The sequence below is a fragment of the Xiphophorus hellerii genome, chromosome 5, assembly GCF_003331165.1.
Source record: "Xiphophorus hellerii strain 12219 chromosome 5, Xiphophorus_hellerii-4.1, whole genome shotgun sequence".
NCBI classification, from domain to species: Eukaryota; Metazoa; Chordata; class Actinopteri; order Cyprinodontiformes; family Poeciliidae; genus Xiphophorus; species Xiphophorus hellerii.
The window spans coordinates 4,754,019-4,768,718 of record NC_045676.1 but is presented as its reverse complement, the minus strand read 5'-3'; the positions used below and the strand labels follow the sequence as shown (position 1 = coordinate 4,768,718).

The window sequence follows — 14,700 nt, the reverse complement described above, 5'->3', positions numbered from 1 at the left end:
TTAAAAGTGAACAGGATGTTTTCCTCTTAGACTAAAACGGGGAGCTGATTCCACAAACAAGCATCTTTATAACTAAAGGATTCCACTTTTAAAAATTCTAGGAACCGCCAGTAAACCTGCAGTCTGAGATCGAAGTGTCTGTTAGGAACAATCAGATCTCTGATCCTTATTAAAGGATTTATATGTAAGATAAAAATCTTATATCCTATTCTGTTTTAACAGGGAACCAATGAAGGGAAGCTAAAATATGAAAAATAGGAACTTCAAAATGATTGCTGCAGCATTTTCAATCAGCTTAAAGGGTTTTAGCTGCATTTTGTGGTCTTACTGACAGCAAACAATTACAGTAGTCTAGCCTTGAAGTAACAAATGCATGGACTAATTTTTCATATGGAGGATATTGTGTCATAAAGGAATCGTCAAAAATGAAGAACAGCCATTCTGACTATTCTCTTCATCAATCATAATTGTTTTCATGTTTTCAGTCAGAGGCTTCTATGGATCACTGTAATACTGACCTCTACAGGAGATCCTTCTTGCCCACAGTCATCTACAACAACTCTTTCAAAAAATTGCATGGGTTTGTACAGGACTTATGTATTTATGCTGAGATTAATAAAGTATTTTTGAATTGAAATGAATTGGATGTAGTCACCAATCCCCTGCAACTAATAATGTCACTGGTTTCTCTTTTATGATTTCTTATTCTTGTGTTTCTATGATGTAAAGCACTTTGAACAAAAAACCCTTTTGCTGAAATGTACAAATAAACTTGATTGTTTGATTAACAAAATTTCAGGAAAGGTTTAGTATGGAGTTGCTTCAACAAATACCTGCTGCAAAAATGTATACTACATTTATTGGCACCTCTCCTAAATATATGTACAAAACCATTACATAAATTAATTGTTGATGGAAGCAACAGTGACTTTGGAGAAGTTAAACTTTTAATTTGAGAACATTTATTCAGTAAGAGGGAACAAAAATCCAATTTTAAGTAGTTATTGTTTTTCACAATATCACTGGTGACAGTTATTGGGACACCTGCTGTCAAAAAGTTTAGTTTAAAGCTCCTTTGGGTGTGTTCACATCTGTAGTTTGTTTACTTTGGTATGAATAAATTGATTAGTTTGTTAACCTGTAACATTTTTTGGAGGTTTGGGTTCTTCTCAAACAGATGTGTCTGCAGCAGGAGAACCAGATGTAAATATAGGAAGCAGATGCTGAGTTCCAAGCCAGTAGAAAACAGAGAATTTAATCACATCATAAATGTGTTTCTGAGTACTATTTCAGGGAAGGTTTTCCAAGACACATGCCAAATGATTTTGAGAAGAAAGTTGCATATATATTTATACCTTACAAAAATAACACCATTGTTTATTAGCTTGTTTATACTACTGTATCCAGCAATGCAAACCTGGATACTGGAAGGAGCTTAGCTGAAGTTTGCAGAGTACAAGCGGTGTGTAAAGGTGTAAATTAATGAGTGATCAATTTTGAATAGTATATTTTCAAATGTGTAGGAAGACGATGCTGGTATAATGTTGTTCTACGTCATTGGAACTAAATATTTTTTTAAAATCTCATCTGACCGAAACCAACAGTTCCAGGTAAAATCCCAGTACAGCTTTGATGTTCAAGCTGATGTCCAAGTGAATTTTACCTAAATTATTCTCAGACAAAATGAAACCTAAATTTAACATTGTTTTTGTTTAGTTTTCTTCCTCAGAGAGGCTCTGTGATGCAGAGACCTAATAATCATGCCCTTTGTATGTCTTTGAAGCTTTATTTTGATTTGCTGGCTTTCTTCAAATAATCCAGTCACTTTATAACAAGAATTTGTAATGGGGGCTCTCCTAGGAGACATTAAAACTATTTAAAAATGTCATTTTTATGCATGTTTTCCCCTTTGAATATCTATTTTAATTTGATGTTATGCTTAAAACTATTTTTAAAGGTATAAAAAGTATAGGTATCCTGTTTTTCAAACTCAACCCAATGATTCCTCTAGATTAAGAACTTTAAATTCTTGGTACCTTTCCACTAATTTTCTGAAAGCAGAAATGTGTGGCGAACATCTTTAAGTCAGTTACCACTGAATGTAAAGAGCTTGGAAAAAGATGTTGCAGTTAATGTGATTTAATATGATGTAGTTCATTTATGCTCTTTGATCTTTTTCTTAATTGTTTTTTTTATTCAGTGAACCATTAGTGGCCATTTATTAATTTGTACAGAGTTTAAAAGTCTAGCACAATACTGCTAATGTACCAGACCTTTTCAAATTTACAAAACAAATAAAAACAAAGGTATGATATATCCAGTTGATGGTAGGAGGCAATTGTAAAAGATGAGATTTTAGCAATATTTTTAAGTCTCAGGGGTTCACAAGTAAAGAAAAGATTTTATAATCCAAACATGTATTTTAGAGAATCTTTAAAAAAAAAAGACATTTCAGTAAAGATCTTCAGTTTTAATGTCGACAGGAGGCTCTGATGCTAATTTTAGCTTTGTTAGCGACAAACCATTAGCTCGTCGTAGTACCAGTTCAGACAGTGCTTCACCACCTTTGATGAGAAATATGGTGACTTTTTAATAATTTGAGATCTTGTACCACCTCTTTCTGTAGTTTTAGTTTTCATTTTGCAAAAAGAAAATAACTACGTTGTGATTGTTTGCTCACATTAGTTTGGTTGCTTTTCGGCAGCTGTTCCTGGTGCACAGTCACTGCAGCCTGGCCTGTCTGCTCCGGTTTCATAAGCAGAAAGTGAATGACCTATATACTTCTCTGAGGGAGGGGAAGTCACCTTGCTGGTTGACCAGGAAACAGGCATGCAGCTTGCGAAGAGGTTTTAATGCGCGGCATTATTAAAGGAGTTGACCAGCGACTTAATATTGCAGGCAGACTTTGAAACAGACCTCTTTTTTTGCTGCTCTTGTTGTTGTTGGCTGGAAATCTTTCCAGGACTGCTTCTCTTGGCTTGTGTTGTCTCCTTCCTAATACCACTTTGTGTTGATGTGAGAAGGCCAAAGTACAGAGAAGGATCCAGTGCATTAACATGCTGAAAAACACATCTTGACATGGACTGAATTTGCACACACAAACACTCACCTCAGGTGAAACCATGAGGCCCCGTGCCAGAAAGATCAAGCCAGACAAACACCTCACCAGAGACTCCTCTAAGCGTCCTAACAAATTGAATGTGTGTGTAGACGGACAAGAGGGAATTAGATCAGTGGTCGTGATTGTATCTGAGTGTGCTGCGGTACACCTTACCAGCTCGTCCCCTGGAGGAAATGTGCTTGCAGGGAGCAGAGACAGAGAGAGGATGGGGAGAGAGAGCCGAGCAGCTGGTTTGATGGAGGCTGTACGGAGAATTTTAACCAGACAATCACCTTGCATGTTATTGATTGGGATGGAAGAGAGGTAATTAGCACAGAAAAGAGGGAGAAGCTGAGGCCACTTTTGATGTTTTGATACAAAGTGTTCTCTCCTTGTACCCATCCACATGTTTATGTGTTTTGTGTGTCAGCTTGATGGGAAATGCTTTACCTAAGATTAATCTATAACTTTATGGTTACAACAAACTACAAATACACAAAGCTCTTAAAGCTGCAGTGTGTAACTTTTACACAAATATGTTGTTTTCCACGGCTGCACAGTTGTGACGTTGGTAGCACTGTTCCGTTGCAGCAAGAAGGTCCTGGGTTCAAAGTCCGGGGTCTTTCTGCAAGGAGTTTACGTCTTCTCCCTAGGTTCTCCTGCCGCAGAACAAATAGATGATCAAAAAAGCAAACTCCGGTCTGCCAACAAACCTAGATGTTACAGGATTTCATATTTGATTTTTGGAGCTGATGTGGTCTGTTGTGAAACCAGTACCTTTTGCTTGCTCTGGAGTGTTTCTTGTTGAATGCAAAGCAGCTGGGATACGAGTCACTTACTGATTACAAAGTTCTCAAATGGCAAAAGGTGATTTTCTCTTTCCTGTTCAAGAGTTAAACTCTGTCTCAAGAGAGGAGTTGAATGATCTTGTCTTGTTTATGGCTGATTGTGGGATGGAGGAGGTGATAAAGAGATGAATCAGGGCTTTGCGTGCTCTGTCTGTCTTGGTCTATCTGCTCGAAGAAAGAGTATAGACAGAAAAGGAAGTTCTTAATTTACCAGTCCGTTTACGTTTTGACCCTGACCTACAATCATGAGTGATACAGGGTGTCTGTGCATCCTTAAAAAGTCTTAAAATGTCACAAATTCAATAGAAAATATGTACGTTGGCTTCAAATATGTAACTCAGAATTTTGATATGGTCTGACTATTCAATCTACCTATATTACATGTATTTTTTTTCTTGTGGGACTTCTCTGTCAGACAAACATTTGATTCACAGTCAGACATCTTCATTACGAGACTGTTGAGGCTACCGCTAGATGTTAATGAGTCTTTTCAAGCTGGCTTGCTAGGTTTTTTTATCTATCTTTGGTAAGTGCAAATTTATCGGCAGTTGGCTGGACAATATTTGTCATTCCCACCGCCTTACTTCTGTTGCCAAACCGTACAATGTTATATACATTCTGTGCAAAATGCTTGGCACAACTTTATAAAATATGTCATTTTTTTGTACATTTCTGTCCTGATACAGGTCTTATATTTTATACATAATGGTCTTAAAATTTTAATTTGTGTTGGTGAAATTTGCAGATACACATCATAATATTCATGATATAAAGAAGGAAGTTCCCATATGAAAGAGACTGACAAAAATGAGCTATTGCCGTAGAACCAAAGATTTACTGGACAGTGATCTAAACTCTAAGCACTGATTCGTCTGCAACCTTGTCTTGAATCAGTAGGTGACCATGGAGAGAGATTTCTTAAATATGCATGGATGTATCATGCAACAAAGTGTCAAAAAATGTTTGGACTTTATCTTCTCTGGCACATTATGTCAATAGAATACTTTGAGCTTCCAGAGATGCTTCTGTATGAGGAGGATGAAGCTCTAAATCACCAGTAGATATTTTTCTACCTTCAGAAAACAGTCCTCTTTTTTTTGTATAAATCACTGTTTGCTTTCAGGAACACTTTTGAAGACTACATCCTGTGATCACAGCTAATTACTGCAGCCACAAAGTTACCTTGAAACTTTAATATCTGAACAAGATCCAGAAAATCCTTCCCTGATTATGAGCTTTTTACTGTTGGACTGAGGCCAAGTGGAAAACACTGTCCCGTGGTCAGATGATTAAAAATGTCAATTTGTTTTTGAAAATTATGGTTTGACATCCTCTTCAGCTAATGGGCGATGAACAAGTGAAACAGAATAATATATAGGGGTGCATTAGTGTCCATGGCAGGAGATGTTATCTGTAAACGCACCTTTAAAGCTGAAGCACATATAGATATTATAGGAATTAGAGCCTCTCATAATGCTCTCAGGTTAAGGCATTTTCACTTTCAACAAATTCAGGTTCCTCTTGACGGCTAAAGCTAATGGCTAGTCAAAGCACAGCCACTGCCAACCATTAATGCTGCCATTAACTAATCAGTCTTCCTCTTCTTTTAACTTTTTACTTTCCATCAACAGGAATAATCCTGCATCAGTTCATCTGTTTCTCTTTGTGCATTTGCTCTGTCTTCTCAAACCCCAAGTTGATTGTGATGGCTGCTCCTATTGAGCCATGTTTTGGTTCTGATGGAGGTTCCTTCCTGTTAAAGGGGAGGTTTTCCTCTCCACTGTCGCCACATGCATGCTCAGTATCAAGGATTACTGGAGACTCAACAACACTAAGCAAGCGCTTGTCTATTGTTGCTACGTCCAGGAGAGAATGGTGCAAGTCAATGACTTGATGCAATCTGCTGGGTTTCCTTAGATAGAACTTTTTCAACTTATAATTTTTTAAAAATTCGGAAATAAAAAATAAAATAAAATTTTAAAAATACGACAAAGCAAATGGTGCTTAGTAGGAGATTTATTTATTTATTTTTTAGAGAATTTGAACTGTGTGAGGCTAAAACTTTGCCACTTGAAGAATTCTCGGTAGAACATATTTACATACAAAGATTTCTTTTAATTGCATTTCAATTGTAAAATGTGCATATATTTTATGTACAGTTTTGAAATCATCACAGCTCTGAATACAATTTGCCTGTTTGTGAGTATATTTACTCCAGTTAACAATTAATCAATTACTGAATTAGTTGACAATTATTTCCATAATCGGTTGATCGCAATTAATCAGGTGATTATTTCAGCCCTTGTTCTAACAGACTGTGGAACATAGTAACATAAGAATCAAAATTAATCATTTATGAAAATATTAAAAAGGCTCCGAGAATCAGCAACTTTGATATTTGACACTCCATCACCATCAAGAAATTTGCCGTGTTTGGAGGAAATCCTCCCCAGATGTTGTAAAAATGCAGTCAGGAAAAGGATAAATGTTTTTAAAGTAAACATTGCTTTGGATCTGGAAATAATTCAACACATCCATCAGTTCAGTCACCTCTCTATTGATTGTGAATGAGAAAGCAGAGCAGTCCTGCCATATCACAGAGAATGCTGTATAATCTTTGATCTTTAATAATATTTATATATATATATATATATATATATATATATATATATATATCTTTATTTTTTGTCCGTTTTACAACACTTTTTCCAGTAATTCACACATTTTAGTCTGAAAAAGGTGACGAGTGGTTCGGTTTAGGTTTGACATCCTGGTCTGTGTCTCACTGCCTATTGAATTTAAATAATCTCCCCTATAATTCTGTCAGCATCATCTCTGTAAGCCCAGTGGAGCTATAAATCAGAGGATCTCAGAGACCCTTCTCTCTCTCTTCCTCTCTCTGTCAAGAGACAACTTCATGGCCAGCCACATCGTGCTGCTGCTGTCGTTTGAATTGTAAAAATAAGGCAACAGTCAGTCAGGAATTGGTTGACATCTTTAAAAAAAATCCTTCGTTAACTGAAGCTCTAAAAATATTTTTCTGTGTGTCCTTTCAGCTCAGCACTCAGACAACCTTCCTCAACGGCCAAAGTGTGCCTGGTCTGTGGAGACGAAGCGTCCGGGTGTCACTACGGTGTGGTGACGTGTGGAAGCTGCAAAGTGTTCTTCAAAAGAGCCGTGGAAGGTAAGCCTGGTGTCCATCTTTACAGAAGTTATCACTGGATTGAGTCTTTTTTTGGGTTGGTTTTGGTTCATTGAGAGAATAAAAAACAAAAAACATAATCAGAACGTAATACCAATATTATTGTGACAGTTTGATGTTGTAATTTTTGAATATTTGAATTCAGACCAACTGAAAAATACTAGCACTGCTAATCCACCTTATTTGCTTTCGCCGCTCCTTTTCTCGTACAAAAGTTACGAGAATAAAGTTATAAGATTAAAGGAAAGTCAATATTATGATTTATAAAACATTAAAATCAGAATATTATGAGAATAAACTTGCATGACAATAAAGTCATAAATTAGTCAAAGATTACGAGACTAAAGTCGTAATGTTATGACAATTCTCTTAATACTGCAATATTATTGTCATATTATTTTGACTTTATTCTCGTTATTTTTTGTTATTTTCTTCACGTCAATCAATCAATCAATCAATCAATCAATCAATCAATCAATCAATGATGTGAGTCAGCTTTCTTGTCAAACAGGAAACTTTACATCAACGATAAATATAGATATAAATATAATATGAAAATTATCTGCTCTCAATATTTCAAAAGATTAAAAACCTTAAATAATAAACAAATGAAAAAAACTCTAGAACAGCATCTTCATTAGGACAAGAGTAAAGAATAAAAATAAGTTTGAAATAAAATGATATTAAAACTACGCTAAACTGAATTTTGGTGGCTTATGGCAACAGGAACAAAAATGGTTTTATGTCTCTCAGCTTTATATCTGTGACCTTGTTGTAATAAGCAGACTTTGCTTATATTACTATTTTAATGTTAATTTATTTGTCTCTGCAGCCTTTGTCTGATCTGGGTTTACATTTGTTATTTGTTATTATATCACCCTTTAAGTCTTTTGCCCAATGCTAGTGAGCAACTATTAAAGTTGGCCCCACTCCCCGACTTCCTAATCTGCAGGCCTGCAAATAAAACTCTGCTTAGTGCCTTATACAGCCTTGGGCCAGTCCTTTCCCTTCAAACTAATGAGGTGAATATTTAAGAGGTTGTTCAGATTTTTTAAGAGAGGTTTTGGAGAAAGCGTGCTTTTTTTTTCTCCCCAATTATTCCTAAAACAACCAAATATAAGCTTTTAATTTTGGGAGTGTGACCTGTTTTACACAAGCATAATGAAAAACGGGGGAAAAAATCAGTAGGGAACAGCTCTTAAGTTATATTTAGCTTGGGAAAAATATCAGCCACAGTCATAATGTGCTTTTCATGTTGCGCCTGCTGCCTGAGGCCTTGGCCTAACTCATTTAGATGAGTGTTTGAATGCAAAACACATTGAAAACCCCAGCGTTTGGGAGAAGGGGAGAGATGCGTTTCCTGCCAGCGCTTTGGGTGATCTCTTGACCACTGGAGGAATTGCAGTAATTCTCAATGAAATCATGCCCTAATTTAATGATATTTACACATTTTCATTGCCGAGACTTGAAACCAGATTATGTGTCTGTGGTTATTAAATCAGACATGCCGTAGCTGCAGCTTCAAGGCTGCCAGGCAGATAGCTCATGGAAGATGTGAACGATGCGGCGCGCTAGTCAGGTGAAGCCCTGAACAGAGCTCCCATCTGTGTAATTATAGCATTAAAACCACATTTGTTTCAGCCAAATAACTGCAGCCGTGCAAACTCCAAAAGCAAAGTGTGCAGCGTAGTGATGTCAACTTGTGAGCTGTTACCTCATTTGACCTCTCCACAGCTGCTGCTGAGGTGGAAAAAAACGAGAGGAAAGGCGAAGCAAAGCAAAGGATGAAAATAGTGCGAGAAGGATTTTGCAAAGTGAAGGGAGATAGAGGACGGTGAAACGGATACAGCGAAGGGGGGAGGGAGGAGGAAGGACAAAGAAAAAGTCAGACAGAGACGGAGAGATAAAGGGAGGAGGAGCCGGGAGACTAAGTAACAAGGAGAGGGATGGAAAGTGATGTGTCAGCAGTGAGAGGTGTAAGTTAGGACGTGAGGAGACGTTCTGCTCCTCCTCTTTCCCAACTATCTTGCTCTTTCTCCTCCTCTTTCCTCTAAAAAGCGACCAAAACACTGACTTGGCATGCAGCACATGGAAGGAGAGAGAGTAGGCATCTGCAGATGGGGTGCAATCCAGACCCATGCCTAATTTCTCCTGGCACAGTGGCCCCGAGGGGACGCAACTTTTCAGCCGGCTGTAGTTCATTAGATGACTGAATGGCTCACAGTCCTTCACCGCCGAGCTGGTTAGCATTCTGCAGACAACAAATCAGATAAAATGCTCTAATTGTGGGAAACTTGTTTCACTTTTATCTGTGGCAGACAGCTTAGCTTTAGGTGGCTTTCGTATTGCAGAGCTGAACCTGAACTCTCCTGCTGTATTTAAATTGAGACCATCTGTTTAGAGCATCTATTGGCCACCAGGGCCTTTCAGTGTCCAAATATAGTCCCACTCAAAGGGACAAATATTCACTCTTTTTAAGTTTGCTCAACAAATGCAGCTAAAACCTCACATTAAATCGGATTAAATGTATCCTGCTTTAGGTCAGTTACTATTTTCCAAAATTATTTCCGTTTGTTAAATTCCAGAATAATAAAAAATAATTTTTTTAAGTTTTATATTTTTACTTGTTTTCAAATCTAATAGCTTGTCATTATTGTCTTATTATTTCATAGAATCTCCTTATAAATTGGGTCAAAAGCTCTGATTATTCTTCTAATAAAATAATTTTCTGGAGTTTTGTTCCATTCCACTGACAAAGTTGGCATCAATGAGTCATTTTGTAGGCTTTCTTGCTCACACTCTCCTTTTTTTGTTTATTTTTAGCTCATTTATTACAGGACTGAGATCTGAAGGAACTCAGGTCCACTGATCCTGATGCTGCCACCACCGTATGTCATAGTTGACATACGGCAACCCTCAGTAAACCCTGGTTTACTGAGGGTTGCAAGCATCTTCCATTTTGTCCATCAACAAACCACAAAACAGGTCACCATAAATGAAGAATTTTGCCCCTGTGTGAATTTGTAAACTCTAATCACATTTTTTGTTTCTTTTGATAATATCTTCTTCCTCTCTGAAAGGCCTTTCAGTTCATGTAGGTACATAATTCTTCATTCTTGACAGTGGTTGTTCAGGAGGCTCTACTTTTGCTTTTCAAAGATGTGTGATTGCATAATTGCGCATTTGTTTGCAGCCATTTTCACGTCTGAGTGTAAACATCGAGTTGGGGGGGTGTGGCCAGCTGCAGCTTATTTGGATTTAAAATGACAAAAGAAAGCAGCTCAGTCTGGAAGGAGCTCAAAATAAATGGCTCAAAAAAATATGATGAACATGTGTTGTACCTATTGTGCTAACCTGTTCAAGGCAGCATAATAGGTTCCCTTTAAGGGTGCACTTTCTTTTTGCCATGGGTGTTTCTGAATTGGGTATGCTATAGATTTATTGAGTTTGTCAGAGCTGGGTGCATCTGCTGCGGATCAGGTTCTAGAGCTACTGATAATACATCATAGGATCAAGACATGCTCGTTGTGGTCACATCCATGTCTTTTACAGTCTACATGCTCAAGTATCCACGTCACATTAAACCAATAATTACCCTGAATGTATAATTGATTTTTAAACGTGGTTAGAAAGACCAGTTCTTATAATATGGATCTTTATTTTTATTGCTAAACATTAATCCATTTTTCATTCTTACGTGCTTCTGCACTGTCTCCTCTACTTAACAAAAGACAAGTTTGTTGATGTAAAACAGCTGCACTCAATAATCAGCTCCATGTGGAGCACATTTGGGAAGTTCAGTGCCAGCTTATTATTCACATGTCATCAGTGGCTTGGCATGTCTGCTCTTCATAATAACACCAGACCCTGCTTTTAGCTCCCTCTGCTCAAACCAACGCTAATATCAGATATATTGAACTTTGTTATGGGCTCGTTTGGTTCTACAGTCTGGCTGGGCTGCGGTTTCTATGGCACTCGTGTCAATCCTTCTTTGAACTGGCTCTGCATAAAAGGTCGTCTGAGGACACCAGAACAGTTTCTGCTTGAACGGCAGCTCAGCCGTCCAATAAGGTGATTTTCTGCGCTGGATTGGACTGTAAGAAGCCTCCCACTGCTGCCTAAGCTCTTCCGGTTGTGTGTGCAGGACGCTCACGTGACAGCAGCTGGAAAAGAGCCATTTACTCTAACAGAGATATCTGGATCCCTGCTCTTAACTTGTCTCACACCAAATATTGTTTGACTAGAAAGCGTGCACAACATGCCACCACTCTCCCTGTTAGTTTGTAAATCCCAAAGCTGTTAAGTTTGAAGAAAGTCAAAGGCTTCAGGAGGAGTTTAAGACAAATGTGTGTCTTAAAGTGGGCCTACAGTAATGACATGCTCTTTAAATTTTATGTACTGTTCTTTCAAGCTGCATTACTTTTTAAATAATCTTTGAAATTTGTCTTGCTTAGTGGTTGTCCACGTTTTCTGGAGAAAAGGTGAATAAGAAAATGTGCATGAGGTTCGATGGTTAAAAGAAAGAAATGTTACCATAGAGGAGTAAATATTCACACACACACAAAAAACAGAATTTCTTGACTAATGTCACATAGTTACAAGAAAAAAACTTGAATATTCCTAAAAAACTGACAATTTTCCGTGATTGAAGGCTAGATTAACAATATATTCTGTGACATTACTAAATCAGACATTTGTAATTTTCCAGGAAAAGAAATGATTGGGACCAAGTAAAATTACTTCCATTTTAGCTTCAATTCAATTCAGTTTATTTATGTGCACTGAAAAAACAAAATCTTTAGTATTTTTGGTCTAGTTTCTAGGGCAAATATCTCGGTACACTTGAAATAAAACAAAATTGGGCGTGCCGTGGTGGCGTAGGGGTTAGCACGGCCCACATTTGGAGGCCTCAAGTCCTCGACGCGGCTGTCGCGGGTTCGATTCCCGGACCCGGCGACGTTTACCGCATGTCTTCCCCCCTCTCCTTCCCCCTTTCCTGTCAGCCTACTTCATGAAAAGGGACTCTAGAGCCCACAAAAAGACCCCCTGGAGGGGTTAAAAATAAAATAAAAAAAAAAAAAAAAAAAAAAAAGAAATAAAACAAAATTAACTTACAAGTAACTTTTCAGTAAGATATAGGATCTGGATTCAAGTATATAATACCTTAATAAAGTATTAGTTCAATTGGCAGATTATTTCCTTTATAACATGGGAAAATGTCTTGTTATACATGAAATAATCTGCCAATGAAACAAGTATTTTTTCATCAAAAAGAAAGAGTTAAATTGAAAAGATTTGAAGCTGGCGATCACTTTACGTCTGCCATGTTTGATTCAGAAGCAGTGATACAACATAACGCTGCTTCCTCCATGCGTCAGTTCCTCTGACCTGGACCGACCCACGAGTCTCTCTGGTGGATATAATCTGACCTGCACCTCTTCCTGTTCCTCGGTGATCCCTTTGTTCTTTGACATCAGTGTGGGTTACACCTTTACTCTGGAACCAAATCAGCTGCACCAACCGGATGTTTTTATTGAAACTCAAGCTGCATTTTTTTATCTACTTTAAAGACACAGTTCGAATGCAGTAAAATACGTAGCATGTTATGTTGTGCTCTAAAGATATACATTAGGATGTATTATATAATCATTAGAAGAAGATGGAAGAAAGGAGAATAAAACGGAGATACTTCTAATTCCTTTCTTCAAATTAAAGATACATATTTTGGAAATTAAATCTTTTGTAAGTCGTATATGAGAGCCATTGAATGTTTTTGTATTTCACTTCCTCGCCTGTCACACTGAGGCTGAAATGATGACTAGATCCATTTCATGTAGTGCAGGTAAAGCAAAATGGAAAAACCTTAGCCTTTATATATTGTAGACGAGAATAAACTAGTAAACAAATTGGAGTAAAGATTGTTTATGTTATGTTGCTACTATGATATTGCTAGGCAGGAAAACATTGTCCTTATTTTGTGGCTGTTTATGTCCAATTAAATAAAGTAGCAGTATATCGACATGGCAGCAATTTTCAGGACATTTGCATCTCCAACATGTCTTCTTTCCTTGAATCCTCTTCCACACATAGGGTGACACGTGCCTAAAATATATCTTAAGCCATCTCATGTCAGTAGTGCCAGCTCACCCCTACAGTCATATTTGTGCCCAATGCCAAATCCGTTTTTAGACTTACATTAGCGTTGTTGTCATTCATTTCCACGTATCTCTTTGATCAGTTGCGTGTGGCTATTGCTGCGTTTGCATGTTTCTGGTTGAGGCTCAACATTTCTTGGTAAATCTGTTGTATTTTATCTGAACAATGTGAAACCACAGCGCAGATTAAAGTAGTTGAAGTGGACTCTCTGTGTGGGACACCGTATTGTGTTTCGTTTTTAGATGAGTGTTCTCATAACTGATGTATGCTGCAGCTGACAGACAACATGGATTACTCATTAGGCTTCTGCCAGATTGTGAGAACATTAGTTAGAAGTAGATGTGAGTGAACTCCTGTCTTGATTTCTTAAAAGGTTTGGTAATACGCTCAAAAGCTGGAAGATTAAAACAATTTCATCTTCATAAACGAGGGCCCTCTCGGTTTCCAGAAAAACTGATTATATTTTTGATCACATGCATTATGGTGCTTTGTTTTCTTTTCAGTTATTTGATGGAGATTAGGATTACCTTTTCTGATGTAGCTTTCTTACATCATACATAGAAGAAGAGCTCAATGGCTGACTGCACCTCAGAAACACAAAGTCTTGCCAAGTATTTTTGTCTAGTTTTTAGTGTAGGTAACCTACAAGTAACTTTTCAGTAAGACATAGGAGCTTGTGTTAAGTCAATAATTTCCTAACATTGATAAAGAAAATATTGCTAGCAGACATCTACATGAGAAATTACACATACATTAATCCTTACAATGGCGTTATGGTACCTTTTTACTGTTTAATGATTTAATCTCTTGGGGTATGAAATAAAAATTTGTCAAGTTTTTTTAAGAATAGATAATGGCAGTACCTTTGTCCTGAAGGAAGCACCTCAAATGAGGATCTTACATGGTGTTTATTGTCTTTATGAGGATTTATTCCTTCCCCAAAACTCTGTCCACGTATATTTTTTCATGCTTGGCAAAGTGGTTCCTAACAGTTTGCTGGTTGTGGTCACTATACTTCTCAAAGATTTCTTCTGAGCCTCTGTAGCATTCCCAAACCTGCAGGTGTTACAAAAGGTTGAGATACTCTCAATAAAAACAGAATAAAACATTAAAATTATTGAGTTATTGAGTCTGAAGAGCCCGGTTTATTTTGAAAGTACAGTCTCTGCTAAGCTTTGGGGCTGATAAAGTCAGTCCATGAGTCTTAGTTTAGTTGACAGTCCAGAACCTCGCCCAGGTGCTTGTGGAAAAATGACTGAAGCTTCTTGAAGTCTACAGTCATTTGTTTTGTTTTTGTCATGTTCTGAAATAGTTAGAATTTTTTTGCACCAAGTAATGAAGAACTCCAGGACTGGTCCATGCTCCTCTTTGGACCAGGGTTGTGTCGTCAGCAT

The 14,700-nt window shown here is 37.4% G+C and overlaps 1 protein-coding gene across 1 annotated transcript in view; it reads left to right on the top strand.

Moving 5' to 3' along the window:
• nr3c2 (nuclear receptor subfamily 3, group C, member 2) overlaps positions 1-14,700 on the top strand; it is a 104,061-nt gene that overhangs the window by 48,346 nt on the left and 41,015 nt on the right. The window contains exon 3 of the mRNA XM_032562544.1: positions 7,005-7,132. Within this exon, the coding sequence (XP_032418435.1) occupies positions 7,005-7,132 (128 nt within the window). The remainder of the gene's footprint in view (positions 1-7,004; positions 7,133-14,700) is intronic.